The 22433-nt window shown below is 43.3% G+C and overlaps 1 protein-coding gene across 1 annotated transcript; it reads right to left on the bottom strand.

Moving 5' to 3' along the window:
- Positions 1 to 1054: 1054 nt before the first annotated feature.
- Positions 1055 to 21785, bottom strand: LOC308323741 (casein kinase I). Its single transcript, XM_080775545.1, has 11 exons — positions 21577 to 21785; positions 16433 to 16524; positions 15176 to 15286; positions 14044 to 14192; positions 10806 to 11034; positions 7231 to 7401; positions 5638 to 5786; positions 3694 to 3898; positions 3139 to 3278; positions 2763 to 2825; positions 1055 to 2484 (listed from the first exon to the last, which is right to left on the bottom strand). Exons 2-10 carry the CDS (start codon positions 16506 to 16508, stop codon positions 2793 to 2795), a joined length of 1263 nt encoding a protein of 420 aa, XP_080631671.1. The 5' UTR covers positions 16509 to 16524; positions 21577 to 21785; the 3' UTR covers positions 1055 to 2484; positions 2763 to 2792.
- Positions 21786 to 22433: the final 648 nt, after the last annotated feature.

Genomic DNA, 22433 nt, shown 5'->3' with positions numbered 1-22433 from the left:
ATAACTGAATAAATAATAATCTACATAAAGATATTATAAGAATCCAAAGTGTGTGAGGAACATTTTTTTTTATTCATTTTATTACTTCATAAAATATACACAAATACTGTTGTAAATAAAGTTAAAAGTGTGTTAAAACTGTACAAGATATCAATACACAATACATAAAGTCAACCCCCTCCCCCCCCCCCCCCGAACCAAACCACTTCTAGTGATTTCACCCCCCCTCCCCCCAACCCATAATATGGTTACATTGCCACCGGGCCATGATGTCATGGCATGTTGTGGTCCATACAAAACACACAGGTCGTTGTTACACATCCATGCAACTGGCATGGTTGGGTTGGGTTGGGGTTCCCCCCCCCCCCCGCCCTCAATCAATGACATCATCAAGGTTGAAACCTCAACATCTCAATAAAAACTCTGTTTTGGACATCAATGAACCTTTTTTTTGCCCAAAATGGGACTTTAACCCCTTTTGGTGTTTTAACGTCTTCTGAAAGAATATATATATATATATTCAAAGATTTGTGCCGCATTTTTTTACGATTTTTCAAAAATAGCAGACCTACAAAGCTCGTAGCGCGAGCTTTGTAGGTCTGCTATTTGTCAATAGCTAAAAGTATAACATAATGCTTAGTTGAAACACCACAAAAGGGGTTCCCAGCCTCAAAATGGGTTTAAGGGAAAGCCCTGCTAGGTTGGATAATGGATATTGAAGTCTGTGAAAGTGATATCACGATTTTTAAGACAAATTGCAACTAAAAGGAGAGGGATATAAGAGGACAAAGGGGTTTGTGAATACACGGACAAAACAAACAAGACAATTTTAAAAATAAATAACAGGGTTAGGGAAGCGGAGACAAATACAAGAATGGAAACATTTCGATGCAAATCCAGTATTAGCTAGCAGGGGATCCTGTAAATTAATGAAACACACGCACAGGTCCGAGACCCAGGTGGCAGTGTAAACAGTAAATAGCCAAAGTCATCCCAAATTTAGTACGTTTTAGTAGTAATTTCTAAAATTCTGAACCCAGTCCTGGTTTTTACGTTGTTTTTTTTTTAATAACCTCTACCGTAGTACAACTTAAAATCGACTAACCACATTTTGGCTTTACACGGAAATCCAAAATATTTACAGTGAAGTTAAAAAAAATAAAAAATAAAATAAAAAGTAGAGAGAGATAGAAGAAAAGAATAATTTCATGTCATGCCCTACCCCCTTTCTATTCAACCACTGCAGAGCCTGCAGTCTCCATTAACAAAAGCATAAAAAATAAACAAAAAAGGCTGACATTAGGAACAATTGTAAAAAAAAAAAAAAAAAAAAAAAGAAACACAAAAAAAAGAAATCAGCCAAAAATGGGTTGTTATGGTCTCTGATCAAATATATGAAGAACTTTCCTGAGGGTTGTTTTGTTTGCCCTAGGCTCGGAGTGTCTCTTTTAAGAGATCTGCAGTTAATATCTCTAGATCTCCTACTCATCGTTCGTGACAACCACCAAACCCCAAAAAGCAAGGAATAAAATAGCACAGAAAAGTGTTGGGAGAACGCGAGGGAACTTGGGTTTACTGAGATGCACTGTGCTTTTTGGTCCCGGGCCTCAAAGGCTCACAAGACGTAAAGCAACGGGGCAAAGTGTGCCCAATGTTTACTTCAAATACATCACCAGTTTTAACAGCTAAAACAATGACTTGCTCATCCTTTCTTTTTTTCAAACGTTTCTTTTCTTTCCTGATCTATCTTTCACCTGCACCTCTCCACCCTGTATGATTTAGCTGTACTTTTCCTCTTATTATTATTATTAAAAATGTATGAAACATAATCCTCAAAACAACTAAAAAGCGCCCTTTCAATGAACAGGGTGTTATTCACCAAAAGGGAGGGGGAACCTGTAAAAAGGGCCTTTTCAATGAACGGGGGTGTATTCACCAAACAGGAGTGGGAAAACACGCCAACTAGCCCCCTCCTCCTCACTACTCTGACAAAGCTAACCAGTGACAGAATACATGAGAACATTTTGCAATTTCTGCAGTGTAAACAAACGACGCTAAATCTTTATTCAGCCTGCATCAAAGTGGAAATTGACCCTTGTGTCCGTGAACCGTAACGTGCTTGTTCCCCCACTATTAGTCAATGCTGGCTTCTTGATGCAAATGCTTCTTCACATTTGACAGGTGAGGGGGAATAGAGAGAGTAGGTGGTTATGAGCTAACCACAGGGCCATGGGATGGAGGACAGAAGAGGATGTATCATTCTTTATCTTTGTGTATCTTTGTGTATCGTTGCTGGTAGTAAACACCAGCAATATACAGTACTTCCAATGATCTTTGTGTTTTTTCTTTTCTTTTTTAATCTGCAGTCCATTCCTAAAAAGATCGTCTTTGTCCCATTGGCAACATCTTCATAAAACAAAAGTTAAAAAAAAAAAAAACCTAAAAAAAACAACCAAACAGGAGTGATGGATATCCCCTGCAGCCCTGCAAAAGACAATTGGGATACTAAATTGTGGATCATTTTAAAGTTGTGTAAAAGCTACGTTCAGACCCGAATAGTTACAGAAACAAAGGGACCTTTTTTTTTTAAATCAACGCTGACCAGCGACCAAAGTGAAGCGATTGAAGCGACTGGAAACAAATATATATCTTCAGGTTTGAACGTAGCGTAACATACAGCAAATTGCATACACGTTACACACATGTAAATGTGTAATGTGACAAAGTAGCATAATGTATGAATGAGTAGAAGTGGGTCTCACCTGTCAGTCTCAATGTAAATGAAGAGGATTTCACTTTCCCATGTGCTCATATGGCATGCTAACCTGCAAAAATGGAAATTTGACAACTCTTATTAAGTTGGCATCGATATTCATGATATTAGTTCAAATATTAGTAAAATATCTGTAAAATATTAGTTCAAATAGCAGATCTACAAGCTCATAGCGCGCCACCGAGTGGCCACCGAGTGGCGCGCTACGAGCTTCTAGGTCTGCTATTTTTGAAAAATCGAAGAACCACTGACATAGAAACATGGCTTTTACAGAAAACTGTCAGGATGTTAGAAGACATTTTTTAGAATCTGATCTCGGGTCAGAAATGGGTTAAAGTCGAGGCGACTGTAAACTGTTTCCTTACCTGCGACGTGGAGATCCGGGACTGGTCGTGGCGGCCTGTGAGGTCAGAGGACGAGACGTTGGCGGGCGCTCCTCGATGGAGACGCATGCTCACCTTTCTCTCCCTCTCGGCACGAGATATCGCACGGGGTGATGTGTTTCCTGGAAGGTGGTGTACAAAGATTCCATTCAGTATTACAAAGAAATACATTCTCTGGGGGAAACGGGGAGCACAAGAAAATAATTGTGTCGTAGGACCAGGATTCAGATAAACAGGTAACAGGCTAGGTGATAATGATGTTATGACGTAAAGTGCATGAAACGTCAGAGCATGAAGGATGCTCTGATGAAGGCTGCATAGCCGAAACGCGTAAGTTTTCCTTTTTGGTGTGTGCCAATAAAGAAATGGAAATGTGAGTACTTCGCCCGCCATTTATTACATTTTTGGATGCGCTACCTTTTTGGAGTTTTTTTTAAATTCCTACTTTTTGATATATTAAAGCCTTTAGCGGGGACGACACTCACCAGACTGCTGGACTCTGGAGGCGGGGTTAGGCTTAAAGGGGAACACACTCACCAGACTGCTGGACTCTGGAGGCGGGGTTAGAGACGGCCTGCTCCGCTCCGTTCCGGACCCTGTTGGCGGCGGTGGGCGGGGCGGGCCCGGGGGGCAGAACCCCCCTCCCTGCAGACCCTCTGGCGGGAACGCCGGCCACGCGCTCCTCGTCTCCCGGCCTCCGCGTCGTTTCCCGCTCGCCGTCCTCGGCCGTTCGACTGGCACCCTAGTTTAAAACAACCAAGTAGTAAAACCTCTGGAATCGGCCTTGAATCAGCCCTGAAGGAAAAGGATTTTGTGTTTTTAAAACAAAATGCCAGAAACACCAGAGGGTTAAAAAAAAACAACATGCACTGAAATTAAATGGCACGGACTCTGAGTCTGTATCATACTGGAATATGTTACGTATTGATCTATATAGAGCACCGAAGTCTGACGTCAATATCGGTAGAGGGCGCAAATGCACAGGTTCATGTACTTTTTATTTGCATTATAATCCCCATAGGGGGGATTTTTTAGATCGCCTCATATAAGAACTGTGTTTGAAAAATAAACATCGTCATCCCGGCCGCTTCACTCATATGGATATGAAGAATCAACTGACGCTAATGTTACTGCTACTGAATTAGTTACATTTTCGCTAGAAGCAGACTGTATCATATATGAGTGACTGACTGTCGTAAACGATACAGAGACACCTCCCTGACAATATAACGATACAGAGACACCTCCCTGACAATATAACGATACAGAGACACCTCCCTGACAATATAACGATACAGAGACATCTCCCTGACAATATAACGATACAGAGACACCTCCCTGACAATATAACGATACAGAGACACCTCCCTAACAATAACGCCGAGACAGCTTGTTTATTTTTGGACCACAACGCTTATATGAAACGATTTTAAGATGAGCCCATGTTATTCTCCATAGAGAAATTACTTCCGCGAACCAGGGGAATCGAAGGGATGAGCGAGTTACGTCAGGACTTTAGAACCAGGGGAATCGAAGGGATGAGCGAGTTACGTCAGGACTTTAGAACCAGGGGAATCGAAGGGATGAGCGAGTTACGTCAGGACTTTAGAACCAGGGGAATCGAAGGGATGAGCGAGTTACGTCAGGACTTCGGTGCTCTATTCAATTTCATAGGACAGACACAAACGCACGTTTTGCTGGTACCGTACCTGCTGTATCACAGTTTATGTTTACGTCATACAAACATGGGCAACTGGCGGCCCGCGGGGCAACATGCGGCCCCCACCTTCACTTAATGTGGCCCTCAGATTAATTTTAGAATACTGATATATTATTGGTTTCAGCTAATTACCAGTATTAAAATGTCATTGTCTTTTTTATGTCAAATGTATTTTAATTTTGTTGTAGATCGTATATACAGATTTAGATTTGTATATACAAATATAGATATTTTTGCTACGAGATGCATGCAATGTGTGGAGTGAGTATGGAAATAGAATGGCCCTCTCCGTCGTAGAAATTGCCCACCCCTGGTTTAGATCATATTGTAGCTCTTTCATCATCATCATTATTTAACTCACAATCATGATCACATGGTTTGGAGCACAGATTCATAAAAGTATACAATCGAAAGTATACAATACAATACAGATTACACGATATACATAGACACATCGGAAGGCTTTCCCTATTTGTACAGTGGAAGAACATTTTTCAGAAAAGCACCCAATTTATAGATTACTTTTTTGTTTTTCAGATTTTAGTAATGCAATTAATTTAAACATAGAAGGGTGGGTAAAAAAATAAAGTGGCAGGTATTTTTGCCTGAAATTCATAATGCCAGTATTTTCCAACAAAACATGATACTCATCTCCAATTCTGGCTTCATTACATAGGTTAGAAATCCTCTGACTTCTTTCCAATCTTTTATATCAGACCAATTTTCGAGTTTCAGTCAGAAGAGTAAATAAACAAACTCACAAACTTGAGCATGTTCCAGTCGAAGACGTAGTCGTAGGAGAAGCCCTGCCGGTGGAACAGGTTCCTGAACAGCTGCCGAAGGTACGAGTAGTCCGGCTTGTCGTCGAAACGTAGCGAACGGCAGAAGTTCAGGTACGTGGAGAACTCGGCTACACGTGGGAGAGAAGCAGAAACACAAAACCACAGAATAAAGAAGCGCCATTCACACAGAGCACGATAACTATATCATTATGTTAGCGTCCACACTTTAAGGATAATTCCATGCTAGAAGGCTTTCTTACCTTTCTTTGTAGTCGTTACGTCCCCACCAAAGAGGTCCAGGTGTTTTTTTCTTATTGGCTATTTCCCTACCATAAGCCCTCAATGAATTGCATTGAATGGGGCTATGGGGTGTTGTGCTAATTCGCTTATTACCATCGAAATAAGTAGTAAAGTGTGCCGCTTGGGATATTATTTACATTATGAAGAGAGGATATATACCAAAAAAATATAATTTTGAGCGATGGCAATAAGTGAATTAGCATAACACCCCATAGCCCCATTCAATTCCCATTCAATTCAATGCAATTAATTTAGGGCTTATGGTAGGGGAAATAGCCAATAAGGAGGTTTTGCACAAAATAACACCTGGACCTCTTTGGTGGGGACGTAACGACGAGAAAGGTAAGAAAGCCTTTTAGTATGGAATTCTCCTTTAAGAACAATAAAGTTATGTAAACGGTGCTTCAAACACATGCACGGCACAGTACAGCCGTGTCAAGAGATAACCGCCACCTCCCTGGTGCTGAAAGACAGAATATAAATATGGATAACCTGACTGACTAGCTAATCATAATCCTCTCTTCGTCTCCTTTTCAAAATCCAGTTCTGAAAAACCTTGTTTCTTTATCAGTGGTGCTCAATATTTCATGTCAAGGACCACAAAAATTATATGTAATATACTTCCGCTCCCCATCTGAAAATATGTTGTTCCAGGGACCCTCCCCAGAAGCAAAGATTTGAGTTAAAATGTTCACTCTGTAAAAATATATATTCAAAGATCTGACGCACATTGTCACAACTTTTCAAAAATAGAAGAACGACAAGTTCATAGCATGGCACTCAGTGCCGCGCTATGAGCTTGTAGATCTGCTATTTTTCCAATAGCTAAAGTATAACACAATGCTTTAAAACACCAAAATGCAATGTTCCTTTTTTTTAATATATTTTTTATCCGACAATTTTGTAACCCATTTTTCACCCCTGTGTCAATCATCTAATGTGATCCTGGGCTCTACACACCCTCCACCAACCTAGTCCCCATATATGGGGGACAAGGGGAGAGCAACAGACTTGAACTCATGCTACCTTCATGCCTGAGTGTCCAAGTTGCTCCTTTTACACCTGACAGGGGGGAGTTTCCCTGGTTGGACGTAACGTAGCGCGTGGAAGGAACACGTTATTCCAACCAGTTCCTTTCCCCTCCATCAGGCGCCCCAGCTGGCCAGGGGGAGGCAGTTTTCCTTTTTTAATGGGATAGGATAATCCCTCTCGGCTGACCTGTCAAATAATGTCTGAGGTAATGGAGAGATATCAAAAACAAACTGTACTTACAGGGGTAACCTTTACACAGCACCTCGATGGGGGTGGACATTTTCTTCTCGCTGATGCGTTCGTACTTCTGCCTCTTGGTGGCGGCCTTGAGTCCTTGCCAGGGCAGAGAGCCCAGGTTAAAGTACATGAGGACGTAGCCCAGGGACTCCAGGTCATCACGCCTTGACTGCTCTGTGGACAGAGAGACAGACAGAGAGACATTAGGACTGCTCTGTGGATGGAGACAGACAGAGAGACATTAGGACTGCTCTGTGGACACGGAGACAGACAGAGAGACATTAGGACTGCTCTGTGGATGGAGACAGACAGAGAGACATTAGGACTGCTCTGTGGACACGGAGACAGACAGAGAGACATTAGGTTCAGGTTTATTTGTCATGTGTATAGATACAGAGTATAAATACAACGACAATGATTTTGCTCAGAGCACTCTCAGTCTTACATACACAGGACATAAACAAACATCTATAGTGCAAGAAAAAGACAAAAGTGAAGTGACAAAACAGTGCAATACAGTTCAAGGTCAGCTGTTCAGCGTGTTACCGTACCACACTGTGATACAGCCAGTTAAGACACTTTCAATTATACAGCGATAAAAGTTCACTAGTCCTTTCGTACTTAAGCCACATTTTTGGCTTAAGAGAGACATTAGGAGAGACAGGACGAGAGACCAAGTCAGAGAGCGAGTGGAGTTATGGGAGGAGTGGTTATTGAAATTAGTCTGGACAGCCCGCCAACCGGAAGAAACCGCTTCTCCCTTAGGGACTAACTGTTTAATCATGGTACAGTTGTCATACTTTGTATGTATTCAGTTTCAAAAAGGTTCTCAGTGAGTTTACCCATTTTCATTTGAATATTGGTTAACTTTGTTGAATTCATAAAAGGATATGCGTGCTCAAATCCGAAAAGGATTACTGGAACATATTGTTCTCACTGACCCCAGACACTGTTCTCTCAGTGTATGGGATCTAATCAAAAGATTTCAGACGATACCAATTTACAGGCACCAGCGCAGGGGGAGCAGCCAATCATGGGCCACCATTCTTTAGGCAAAAGGAGTTACTTTAACCTGAGAACAGATTCTACAAATGTCTTCTAAATCCTGACAGTTTTCTGAAAAACCCATGTTTCTATGTCAGTCGTTCTTAAACATTTTTATGTCAAGGACCCCCAAAAGTATATGCAATTGGCCGCCGACCCCCATCTGAAAATATGTTGTTCCAGGGACCTCCCAGAAGCAAAGATCTGAGTAACAAACATTCGCTCTGAAAGAATATATTCAAAGATTTGCGCCACATTTTCGCGATTTAAAAAAAAATAGCACACCTACAATCGTGCCGCGCTATGAGATTGTAGGTGTGTGTGTGTGACTGTTTTCCATCCTGGATAGTTTTTGCCACAACATTGTCTGTCCCTTGCATAATATAAGCACAACCTTCACTTCTTCTCCTGTAAGATCAGATAGGACTGGAATTTAAACAAAAGGATTTAACTGGAATTTAAACAAAAGGATTTAACTGGTATTTAAACAAAAAGGATTTGAGAGAAGATCTGCAATGTCCAAAATAGTGTTGTTTTTGGCAGCAATTTTTTTGTTTTAGTCAGTCTTTTCTTGAATAGTTTTCATTTAGTTTTAGTCACATTTGAGTCACCTGGAATGTCTTAGTGGTAGTCTAGTTGTAGTCGACTAAATATCATAGGATTTTAGTCGACTAAATCTACAGTTGATTTAGTTGACCAACATGTATTTTCGTAATGACTGTTTTTACACTTGCTGAAAATAGCCGATCTACAAGGTACAAGCTTGTTTTTTCAGCATGCAAGTGTAAAATGACTTGTACTGGATCTCTTGTCCACTACTAGTCCGTTCCTAACATTTTAGTCTGGTTTTTATTTGTTGACGAAATTGTCAATGTATTTAGTCTTAGTTTTAGTCACCATAGCTTAGTTTCCATTTAGTTTCCATTTAGTTCTCCTCAGTGAAAAAAGGTAGTCGACGAACATTTTCCGTCATAGTTTTTTAGTCGACAAAATCAACACTGGTCCAAACAGCGACATATGAGGAAAAAGGGGAGTTGTTTGGAGTGGGGGGCCAATGGGAGTGGGGGGCCAATGGGAGTGGGGGGCCAATGGGAGTGGGGGGCCAATGGGAGTGGGGGGCCAATGGGAGTGGGGGGCCAATGGGAGTGGGGGGCCAATGGGAGTGGGGGGCCAATGGGAGTGGGGGGCCAATGGGAGTGGGGGGCCAATGGGAGTGGGGGGCCAATGGGAGTGGGGGGCCAATGGGAGTGGGGGGGCAATGGGAGTGGGGGGCCGATGGGAGTGGGGGGCCAATGGGAGTGGGGGGCCAATGGGAGTGGGGGCCAATGGGAGTGGGGGGCCAATGGGAAAAATACTTTCTGGAATGTAAAGCTGGAAGGAGGAACTTCCTGGATGGAACAGGCAGCATCGAGTACAGCAAAAAGAAAAACCAAACATTGAAATATTCACACTAAGCTACGGTAGTGAGCGTGTATTCACACTAAGCTACGGTAGTGAGCGTGTTACTCTTACAATAATACACCATGACAGCCAAAGCCTGTCACTGTTATGCGTCACACCTCAGGCCTATACAGATGACTCATAGAAACACATTTAATATCATACTGTGTTGAATCATAATTCAACTTGGTGCTGGCAGAGGCCAAAAGGAGGGAAGGAGCTGCCGACCCTGTCTGGGCCAATGTTGGACCAAGGTTCTGATTCTAACCAGATGGTAGCCCACATCAACCACATGAATTATTGTGTAAAAAAATAGGTTTAGCTCGACGAAATCAACACTGCCCAAGCTGCCACACGCTACAGAAACAGGAGACGCGTGGCCCCTATAGGCTTCCTTGCGTCAGTATGCACCGGTATTGGCTATACTAGGCTGCGTTCTGCCTGGAGGCAGACAAGGGCCATCGAGACGCCGCATGAAAACCTTCCAATCCAGACTTCTTATTTTTAGGGCAAAAAACAAATAAAAAAGTAGATGTGTATGATATTAAATGCTTCAGGGCACTCCAGGGTGCACACATAAGACATCAAAGGGGGCTTCAGCCCCTGCCCTTTTACCCGTCTGTAAAACAACTGCCCTTTTAAGGCGGGGCTCCACCGGGCGCGTTGCGTCTCTGGCGCGTGCGTCAAAAAAACGAACCGGGGGAATTGTAATAGAGTCACGCAACACAACACAACGCGGGCAGTGGAGCCACCCTTCATTGATTAAAAAGGGAACATTCCCTGACGGTGACGCGAACTTAATCCTGGAGGAAACACAGTAATGTCGGTACAACATTTTGGTCAAAGCTGTGACTAGACAAATAACCAGTGTTGATTTCGTCGACTAAAACTATAATAATATTCCTGCACTATACCTGCATCGAGTGATCTTTGTACATAGAATGTGATCTATTGAAGATTCTGACCTTCAAATGTACATCATTTTTGTTTCGATTGTATTGCTGTATTGTTCTTTCTGCTTTGGCAATGTAAACGTATGTTTTCTCATGCCAATAAAGCCCTTTGAATTGAATTGAATTGAGGTCAGGCCTTACCTATCCCCAGGTGTGTGTTGATGGAGGCGTAGCGGGCCGTGCCCGTCAGGTTCTTGTTCTCCCGGTAGGGGATGTGCTGGTGGGTGCGAGCGTCACGGTACTTCTTGGCCAGCCCAAAGTCGATGATGTAGACCAGGTTGCCCTTCTTGCCCAGACCCATCAGGAAGTTGTCCGGCTTCACGTCCCGATGGATGAAGTTCTTGGAATGGATGTACTCGATACGACTGATCTAAGGGGGGGAGGGGGAGGGGAGGGGGAGGGAGGGAATGGAATTAGCCTCACGAGTGGACAGTCAAATAGTACCTTTATTTTTTTATTATGGCGCTAGTTTAAAAAACGCCTATTTTCAGAAATGACTTGGAGGAGGAAACACACCGCCAGCACCCACAGCGTCCCGAGAGGGAATCGAACCCAGGACCTTCTAGCTGTGAGGCGACAGCACTACCAACTACCGTGCCGTGCCCTACCCCCCCCCCCCCTTCAAGCTCGTAGCTTGTAGATCTGCTATTTTTCAATAGCTAAAGTATAACGTAACGCTTAAAACAACAAAAGGGGTTAATAAAAAAAGGAGATAAGATGAGGTGTGCTAAAAAAAAAAGACATGAAATATATAATATTTCAATATATAGCACATATCACAGTGCAAGTAAAGGCCAGCATTACAAGGCAGCCTTCGCACAAAGTGTGCTGCTGTGCTTGCGTGGAAGAGCACAATATGAAGAGTACAATATGAAGAGTACAATATGAAGAGTACAATGGCATTCAAAGAATGTACATCTCCATAGAATCCTTGGTGAATTGTGCAACATGTACGGTAGTCTACGTGTACAGATTCGGCACCCAGCCAGCACGTCTTGTGCACACAACATGTACAGTACAGTACATGGCAAATAAATGTGATTCTTTGTCCTTGGCAAGAATCAAGAGTCCTGATCCGAGACCAATCAGAAGTCCACATGATCAAATAAAACATGCCGTGTCTTCAGAAGTCAAACTGTCCCGGTTTAAGTGTTACAGCCATGCATTATTAAGGAGACACACAACAGTGATTCCACATGCTGCCAGTGTGTGCATGACCGTGACCGGTGGCTAGCACTGCCCAGTGGTAGACAAAAGTACTCCGTTGTTTTACTTAAAGTAAAAGTACAAATAATGCAATGCAAGCTCACAATGGCTGCGGTTACATGAGGGCTTTTTCATTCAGAATGAAAACTTCAGAATTAATTAATTCAGAAGTAAGTTTTTTTGCTGCGTGTTTACATGGGAAATGGTCATTACGAATGAGTGTTTACATGGACAATACTTTTAAATCCCATTATTTCATTCCTCAGGTTTGGGGCTGGGAAGGCTTCTGATTGGATAGGGACCGGGGCGGATATGTACTTTAGTACTCTACTAAAGTCCAATTTCCAATACTTTTACTTCTACTCCACTACATTTCAGGTAAAACAAAATAATAATAATAATAATAAAAAAACACTTTTATGCCATATTACTTTATATTTGATGTATCCTGTAGCCTATGAGAGGTTGCTCTCAGAGATGTGAAATTAAACATGTCTAGTTTCTTATAATTAATCGCAAAACAAGAGCATAATATAGCCATACCAATTACATGGAAACAAGCATGCACAGAAAGACCAGAATGAACTTAAATCCGAATGAGTGTTTACATGAGTCCACAATTGTTTCAATAGGATTTAAAAATGGAATAATCCGGTCAGTTACATCAGATCTAAGTTTAAATCAGATTGGCCATTTTCATTCCGATTTAAGTTTTTGTAGGTGTTTACATGACAACTTTTAATAGGATTTAACTTTTATTCTGAATGAAAAGGGGATTTAACTGTCCATAGCGTAGCCAATGTGTTGCGTTGTTGCGACCAGGGGGGGCAGTCAGACAGATATTTTGTGAAGCCACTAAGGAAATCGGGACTTCCTGAAAGTTCATATAATGGCCACGCGTACACGTGTGTGTGTGTGTGTGTGTGTGTGTGTTAGGGGTGCAACGGTTTTCAACCGAAAACCGAACCGTTCGGTTCCACATACACGGTTCAATGCGCTCTAATGAACCGCGCTATTTCGGTTTGCGTTAATTCATTTATTACAGCTGCGAATAATGTATTTCTCGGTCACACACTGGCCTACTTAGAAGTCTAGCACTCTATCGGTCACACACCGTCCTACTAAGAAGTCTAGCACTCTTTCGGTCACAGAAGTGTAGCACTCTGTCGGCCCACCCCCTACACACACACACACACACACACACACACAGAGAGAGAGAGACGGCATGATGAGGAGAATCCAGCACTCGTCTTTAAACGTCGTTCTTGGAATAATTATTGATCGTCATACACAGAGACACACACAGCGGAGTAACCTCGCGCCAACAGGCTTCTAAGCACGGTCGTTGTAAGTTTGTTCAGATCTGATTCTGCATCTGCACTCGCTGTTTGAGTGCTAATTAAGAGGGAGAGTGAGAGCATAAACAACCCGCAGCAGGACATTCATTCCGTCAGAAAAGTACCAACAAAATACTCCCATGTCCAATCCATGACTGTAGATAGAAGCCCTTCTTCTAATAATATAAGCATAATATCCTTAAATCCTCATGTAGACTTATTGTAAACTTTTGTAGGCTATTTTTCTGAGACACGACGCATTCACTGTGAATGACTCCCCTCCCAGGAGGCACTCTCCTCTCCTCTTTCCTGCATGTGCTTAATGCCCCGTGTGAGCGCATAGGTGCATTTATTTCCCCTTGAAAATAATGATGAGGCACATTAAAATAGCAATATAAGGTATTTTTCCCCCTTTCAAGTTCAAAATAATGAAAAGGCAGAAATGCCTAATAAAATAATATATGCTAAAAAAAGAGAAGAAAAGAAAATGCTATAAATAAACTTTTTTGAGTGGTGCAAGCCACTGCCTGGCTGGCTGGCTGGGTATGAGCATGAAAACAGCGTGGTTGTTTTTCACCACCTGTGCACAACCTAACACACACGCAGATTATTAACTGTATATATGATGATTTCGTGTGTGCCAGTACAGTGACACTAGTACAGTACAGTACAGTAGAGGGTACAGTAGGGCGCGTTCCTGGGGATCACTTCACAAGGGGGTATTTTTTTTTACTGTACCGAAACCGAACCGAAACCGTGGCCCCCATACCGACGTTCGAACCGAACCGTGGTCTAACTGAACCGTTGCACCCCTAGTGTGTGTGTGTGTGTCGTACCATCTGGTCTGCCAGTAGCAGGACAGTCTTGAGGCTGAACTTGCGGGAGCAGAAGTTGAACAGGTCCTCCAGGCTGGGGCCCAGCAGCTCCATCACCATCACGTTGTAGTCGCCCTCAGCCCCACACCACTTTATGGAGGGGATGCCCACTGGTGGACACAGAGAGAGGAACACAGTTAACCACTTTATGGAGGGGATGCCCACTGGTGGACACAGAGAGAGGAACACAGTTAGTGTGTTTATAATTTATATGTGGCTCAGGAGGTAGAGCAGGTCGGGTGCAGGTCTTTTTTCCGACAGCATATTGATCCGAAACCTCAATCCTAACCTAACCCAAACCGCAAGCACGGGAGCAGCGCATGTCGGACCATCGCTTTTTCGCATCGCAGCGAATGTCCCCCCGCTGCGGATCGGATTGTTGCCCCGTCGGCTAGAATGCTGTCGGAAAAAAGGCCGCCTCCCGAGCAGGTCGTCCAATGATCCCTGGGTCGGCAGTTCGACATGTCCACATGTGGAAGTGTCCTTGGGCAAGACACTGAACCCTACATTGCCTCCAATGAGTCGGTCGATGAATGTGGGAAGTGTATGAATGAATGAACCATTGTAAAGCGCTTTGAGCACTTGGAAAAGCGCTATAAAAATGCAATTCATTATAGTATATTGCATTAGCAATAGCTGGCCACAAGAAATTTGAACTCAATCCGAGTTCAATGTGTCTGCGGAACCAGACTTTTCTCCACCTAATAAATAAAGACCTCTTTCCCGGCTGAACACTCTAAACCCTACTTTTGTTTTATTTGGTTCATTTATCGTTTTTTTTTTTTTTTTTTATCCCACAATTTTCACCCGTGTGTCAATCAAAGAGCAACGGACTTGAACTCATGCTTCCTCCATGCCCGAGTGTCCAAGTTGCTCCTTTTACACCTGACAGGGGGGAGTTTCCCTGGTTGGACGTATAGCGCGTGGGAGGAACACGTTATTCCAACCAGTTCCTTTCCCCTCCATCAGGCGCCCCGGCTGGCCAGGGGGAGGCAGTTTAGAGACCAGGATTACTGCATGTTTTTTGTGAGTGTACCTACCCTAGGGGACACGGGGAGAACATTATAAAACATGTCTAATCAGCATCACTGACCTCCTCCCTGCATCATCTTGTAAAACTTGCTCTCGATGTGCAGCTGTGGGTGCTTGGTCTTCACACATTCCAGCTTAATGGCTACTTCCTCACCCGTGGCAATGTTGGCACCTGAGAAGACAGACGGACACACCCAAACGCCCGCCGGCACACACACACGTTAAGTGTCACAGAATTTGACCAGAAATAGAGAGCCTGACAATGGGTGTATGTGAAGCAAAATGAGGCCGAGGGCCCAGGGAGGCAGGTGAACAAACTGCTCAGTGTGAAAGGGGAGACCCAGAGACTACACTGGAAAATGACTGTTAACCCATTTAAGAATACAAATGTCTTCTAAGTCATGACAGTTTGCTGGAAAAAACCTATGTTTCTCAGTAAGCGTCGGCTTACAATCCCTGTTGAAAGTCAAGGACCCCCAAAAATTATATATATTTGGCCACGGACCCCCACATTTGAAAATATGTTTTTCCAGGGAACCGCCAGAAGCAAACATTTGAGTTAAAAACGTTCGCTTTGAAAAGAATATACATTCCAAAATGTGTGCCACATTTTCACGATTTTTCAAAAAAATAGCAGACCTACAAAGCTCATAGCGCGCCACTCGGTGGCGCGCTATGAGCTTGTAGATCTGCTATTTTTCAATAGCTAAAGTATGACAATGCTTAAAACACCAAAAGGGGTTCACTTCCCGCCCAGAATGGGTTTTTAACACAGATAGTTTACAAAAGTAACCAAATGGACTCGTAAATGAACACTGTGCATTTCAGTGTATACCGAGGTGGAAAAATCTTGAATGTACAGTAGGCGTACAGTAGTGGCGGCCTGCCCTGCACCGTCCACCAAAATGTGGAACGCCCTACCAACAGTCATTAAGACATGTGAATCCCTTGACTCCTTCAAAACCGCTCTCAAAGGGCACCTACGGACGGCTGGCCGTCGAAACTGGCCCCCGTAAAATCTGAATCCCCCCACCACCGCCCCCCCCTTTTCCCCACACTGTATACGTTTCTTTTCCCTTTATGATGAATTCATGTTCTGTTCTTTAACTATATAGAAGTGTCTATTTGTACGTCTCTAATTGTTTTGATGAATTGAACAAGGTGGACCCTGTTGTAATTAAACAAGTGTAATGCTTCATTAGGTCGTCCACTCACAGTTAACAGTCTGTTGTATTGAGTTTGTGCTTGAAATGTACTGTAATTCTGCACTGAACTGTTAATAAATATTTCAATCAATAAAAAAAAAACACCCACTCACCGAGGTAAATGTCTCCAAAGGAACCACTGCCGATCTTTCTCCCGAGCCGGTACTTGTTCCCCACTCTCAGCTCCATGGTCGCAGGTTGAACGCTGTGAACAGAACAATGGGCGGCACAAAGAAGGATTATGAGAAGTACAGGCGAAGAAAAGGACACACGACACCTCAGCTACCATGTCTTCTGTCTAGTCTCTTTTTACGCTAACTGCTAAATCCTTAACCCATTCTGACCTGAGATCAGATTCATACGAGGTTTCCACCGGACACACACGGGTCTGATGAACCCATTCTGACCTGAGATCAGATTCTAAAAAATGTCAAGTCGTTCTTCGATTTTTCAAAAATAGCAGACCTACAAGCTCGTAGCGTGCCACTCGGTGGCGCGCTATGAGCTTGTAGATCTGCTATTTTTCAATAGCTAAAGCATAACATAGTGCTAACACCAAAATGGGTGCCCGCCCAGAATGGGTTAAGTAACACTATAGGCTACTGTACAAAAGACAGACCGTCGGAGCTGACAAAAGATAATATCCTCTGCCTCAGGGTTGTAAGTTAACGACTGCATCCGAACGTATAACTTATATGTTGTATAACCACGTTATCGGTTGTGGACAGTCAGACCGTTATCTCACATGACGATGAGTCAATCCCAAACAAATTAATTGACCAAAGAGAGAGTGTGCTTGCGGGGATCATGCGAGTTTGCAGCATGAACTCGGTTAGCCTAGTTGATTATAAGTAAACAGCTGTCAGGTTACCGGCCATAAATGATTAGGGAGGCCGGGGCGGAGGGAGGGAGGGAGGGAGGGAGGGGTGCAGAGAGAGGCCGTTGTTGCAGTGACTTCCACACAAGAGAAGTTAGAACAGAGAGAGATGGCTGGAAATAGATGTTCCAGCAGGAAGTCAGTAGAGGAGTGGGGCTAGCCTAGAACAGTGGTTGTGGTTCCCAAACTTTTTCATGTCAAGGACCCCCAAATTGACACTATTTTAGCCCGTGGACCCCCCCATTTGAAAACATATGCCAGGGAGGACCCCCATGAGAGGAGATTTTAGTAGAGTTTAATTTCAAAGAACCCCCAGTTTGACATCCATTAGTCTATACGGACGCCCCATTTAAGGGCATTTCTATCTCTGGGACCCCCAATTTAGATTGTAAAAATCAATGTTTAAATGTTAATTCCCCACTTTGGGAACCACTGGGCTAGAAGAATCAACTGTAGCATGGGGCAGTAGGACTTGGCACACACACACGAGGGCAGCCGGTGGGTCTTCTGAGACGAATTGCACGTGACGTGGTGGAAGCATGATCATCATTTATTTAGCTCCCTCTCTGCCACGCCACATTGTGCAGGGCACTGCAGGGTACTGCAAAAGGGCAATGCTCTGTTCTATATAGCACTGCAAAAGGGCAATGCTCTGTTCTATATAGCACTGCAAAAGGGCAATGCTCTGTTCTATACGGCACTGCAAAAGGGCAATGCTCTGTTCTAGGGCACTGAAAAAAGGCAATGCTCTGTTCTATATGGCACTGCAAAAGGCAATGCTCTGTTCTATATGGCACTGCGAGGGAGAGCAGGCAGGAGCGTTGGTTTGGCTGAATCTGTGTCAAAGCCCCGAGTTGATTTCTCTGCAATGAACTTCTGAGAGAGAGAGAGAGAGAGAGAGAGAGAGAGAGAGAGAGAGAGAGAGAGAGAGAGAGAGAGAGAGAGCGAGAGCGAGAGCGAGAGCGAGAGCGAGAGCGAGAGCGAGAGCGAGAGCGAGAGCGAGAGCGAGAGCGAGAGCGAGAGACTCATCAAAGTGCAGATGACACTCAGAGAAAGGTGTAATTTATGGAGGAACGTTGCTTCCTCCTCACCATCAGTTCGGGGAAGCTCTGTAAAGAAACACTGCATTATACTATATATAAAATGTGCAACTGTCTGCCTTGAAGTTAGGTTATGCAAAAATAATCTATCTTTAAGCCACCCGGCCTGTTTCAAGGCCAGGGCTTGCGTTGTGGCCTAGTGGGAAATCAACAGCAGCAATGCGTATACACACTATAGCATCTATCTATATTGACCTCCGTGCTGCTTTATGAATAGAGACCTGCCTCCTCTACCACCATAAACCTCCCAAAAACAAAGATGGGACAAGAAAAGAGAAGTCTCATGACTGAGCTGGCTGGGGAGAGTTTGCTAAACAAAGCATTCTCTCAAGGCGACCGACCTCAGTTTTTGTGGGCAAACCAACTCAGGCATGGGGCAGAGATTAATCAATTCTGCAGGCCTTGTTGTTGCCTGCATCTGGTCTGGATCCAAGCTGGACAATGGACTCCTACTGTCCTACAGCTATTCTACGAAAAACATATTCCATAAGCTGCCTTGGAGGTCTTTTTTCACTTTAGGTTTAACTTCCAACAGGCCAAACCTTTCAAGGAGCCACGCTGATAAGATCCAAATTAAACCAAACAGTAAGACTGTATAGGGGGTAGTTTATGGCCTGCCCTGCAACAAAAAGGTGGCATTCTAGCAGAGAGACTTATTTGTATTACATCAGGTTGTTAAACAAGCCAAGGATTCAATAAGCCACAGCAACTGTTTTTAGGTAGAGATCACATGACGGGACATTATAGGCACTAGTAGGCCAGCCAGTTAGTTGAGACGAGATGTATAGACGAGTTAACCCATTTAGGCCCGACATTTAACCCATTCTGACCTGAGATCAGATTCATACGAGGTTTCCACTGGGACACACACTGGTCTGATGAACCCATTCTGACCCGAGATCAGATTCTAAAAAATGTCAGTCGTTCTTCGATTTTTCAAAAATAGCAGACCTACAAGCTCGTAGCGCGCCACTCGGTGGCGCGCTACGAGCTTGTAGATCTGCTATTTTTCAATAGCTAAAGCATGACATGATGCCAACACCAAAATGCGTTCCCGTTCAGAATGGGTTAAAACAATGTCTTCTAAATGCTGACTGTTTTCTGAAATACCTCATGTTTCTTTATCAGTGGTGCTCCATATTTCATGTCAAGGACCCCAAAAATGATATGTAATTGGCCACCGACCTCCTCCCCCCCCCATCTGAAAATATGTTATTCCAGGAACCCCTCAGAAGCAAAGATTTGAGACAGTTAAAAAAAACATTTGCTCTGAAAGAATATATAATTTAAAGATTTGTTTCCGTATTTTCATGATTTTTCAAAAATAGCAGAGTCCTACAAGCTACGAGCCTTGTAGATCTGCTATTTTTCAATAGCTAAAGTATAACATAATGCTTAAACTAAAGGGTTAGGTTTCATTACAGTAGAGTACAGTGGAGTGCAGCCAGGCAGGGACCCGATGTAGGGCACAACATTAATCAGGATGGTGTACACTAAGCACCAGTGATTCATCGCTTGGTGTGGAATTTGGTGACACATCATTTTATGTTACACACGACCCCGGCCTAATGTATGTATTTATATATCCGTTTGTATCGGGTGCAGTACTTAGTTTAGACTAGTCATTGGTTAGACTAGTCATTAGTCCTACAACCTATCTCAAACCCTCACCTCCCGTGGGGCAGCACACCTAAACCTAACCTTAACCCTCTCCCAACCCTTTAACGCACGCCTCACTAACCTTAATCCGGTCGTTTTAACGCACCCCTCACCAACCTTAATCCGGTCGTTTTAACACACCCCTCACCAACCTTAATCCGGTCGTTTTAACACACACCTCACCAACCTCAATCCGGTCGTTTTAAACACACCCCTCACCAACCTTAATCCGGTCGTTTTAACACACCCCTCACCAACCTCAATCCGGTCGTTTTAATGCACCCCTCACCAACCAATGAATAGACTCTAAACTAAGTATGCACCCCGTTTGTATCTCATAGAAATTCCTTTTGGTAGACAAGAGTATCACTATTATATCACAGCCCGCTAAGAAGAGCCCTCCGTTGTTAAAAGAGAAGCACACCATTCTGGGAGTGCAGAATGTATAACAGTATAAGCAATGTGATATTCTCTGCAAGGCTAAATGATATCAAATGCTATGGTTGTATATATATATATATATATATATATATATATATATATATATATATACACACACACACACATACAAAGAAAGTACAGTAGTGTGTTTAAAAGGCACTGTGGCTGTTGGACAGGACATCGTGGTAGTTATGGAGGTGTGTGTGTGTATTATATATACCCCACCCCATTGTAATTAGGGACCCTAGGGTGGTAGGCAAGCATTTCGTATTTACACCAATATTTACTCAGAGTAAGAAGTGACCCCTCTACCAGGAGACAGAAGTAGGACAACTGTACCTTCGGCCAGTCTATAGTGACCCTCACAGAAGTAACAAAATGTACTGTACTGTACTGTACTGTACTGTACTGTACTGTACTGTACTGTCACTATCCGAAACTCAAACCAAGGGATATGGTGATTCCTCAACAACAGAAACACTGCATCTCTCGATCGCACAACTTAAGCATCCAAGTTTTCTCCACACAAACCCAACTTTAGTTCGACAAGCAGCACAGATTTCACGAATTATCACAACAGGTTTTTTTTTGTAAATTGTACTACATGTAATGTAAACAGCCCCGAAGCTGGTAGGACCGTTCGCCTGTGCTGAGATTAAACGAGGAGTTAACGCCACTCAAAGCAGTTTTTGGTAAACATTGTAACAATCGCATAGAGTAGCCACATTATTTGACCTTATATTTTACCACATAAAAGGTAAGATTTGTGTAATTATGCATGTGCACAATTTAGAGAAGCTCTCTCCAGAGAGAGTTTTGTATTGCGTTATATATATTATTATATATACTTGAGTAACAATACCAGCTGTAGCTACAGTACCAGCTGTAGTAGCTACAGCTAGGCTAACAGCTGAAACACAACCCGAAGCATATAAAACAATTCAAAAGCCATGTTTTACGAAATGTATTTCTTTGGCACGAAGTTTTAAAGTATCGCACAAACGTGTGCCCTGTATTGTTAGTAACCGCACCCTTCTTGTACGGGGTTAGCTTACTGTTGATAGCCATCTCTGCTCGCCCCCTCCCCCTCTCCTATAGCCCGTAAATAGGAGCCTTTGGTTCGGACGGATCCGGCCCTCTTTCCCCCTTGGTTTCTGCGGCTCCTCGGTCCACTACTCACCCGATATTGGGCTTGTCCGAGAGCTGGTTCGGTGGAGGTGGTGATCCGATAGTTGTCAGTTGGATTTGGACCCCGGCAGAGAAGGATGGGAGCGGATTCTGGCGGCTCTCATACCCCCGATTCTTTGCTCTTGCGTCGGCTTACAATCCCTGTTGAAAGTCCCTGAGCTGAGAGAGAGCCTCCGGTAACGATTAGAACGCCAGGCTGTTTCTCTGCTCGACTCTGTCTCCCCCTCTCGTGCGACGCACTATGACAACATCGATGATGTCGTCATTCACGTTATATGATGACATAAAAATATGACATATAAAATGAAAAATATTTATATGAAATAATATTAAATCTTTATATTAAATATTTATAAAATATAAAATATGACATAAAATGCACGTTTATATTATATGACATAAAATAAGGTATTTGGAGAAAACAAATGATGATACAAGGTTTGGACCTCCCCTTGTTTTCTTTATTATAAGAACATAAATCCATAACAAAAGTTACATAACGATGAATCATGAAAGAATGTCTTAAGTGCTGAACATTCTAGTTTACGACATTGAGGGGGCAGATAACTGTGCGCTCGAGCGCGCTGTTCATCATGCAGCCTGCGGGAGGGTGACAAGACAAGCTAGAGTTGGAAAATGAAATGCATTGTTTTCAACGAGGGCGGTGCAAATATCAAGCACTTTTAGGCACGCATGTGTGCAACATGACAAAGTATTGTACACTAGTGAGTGACAACTATGTTTATGTTGTGCTTGTTATGTCTGCCTGACTGACAGCTGTTTGATTGTGCTGCGCTCGTTGCATATTCCGGTGTTGCCTTTGTGATGATTGGGGGATTATCGACTACT

Source organism: Protomyctophum bolini, assembly GCF_963924005.1.
Source record: "Protomyctophum bolini genome assembly, chromosome: 11".
In the NCBI taxonomy this organism is placed as follows: Eukaryota; Metazoa; Chordata; class Actinopteri; order Myctophiformes; family Myctophidae; genus Protomyctophum; species Protomyctophum bolini.
Note: the sequence above shows the minus strand (reverse complement) of the source record. Positions and strands in the feature narration are given on the sequence as shown.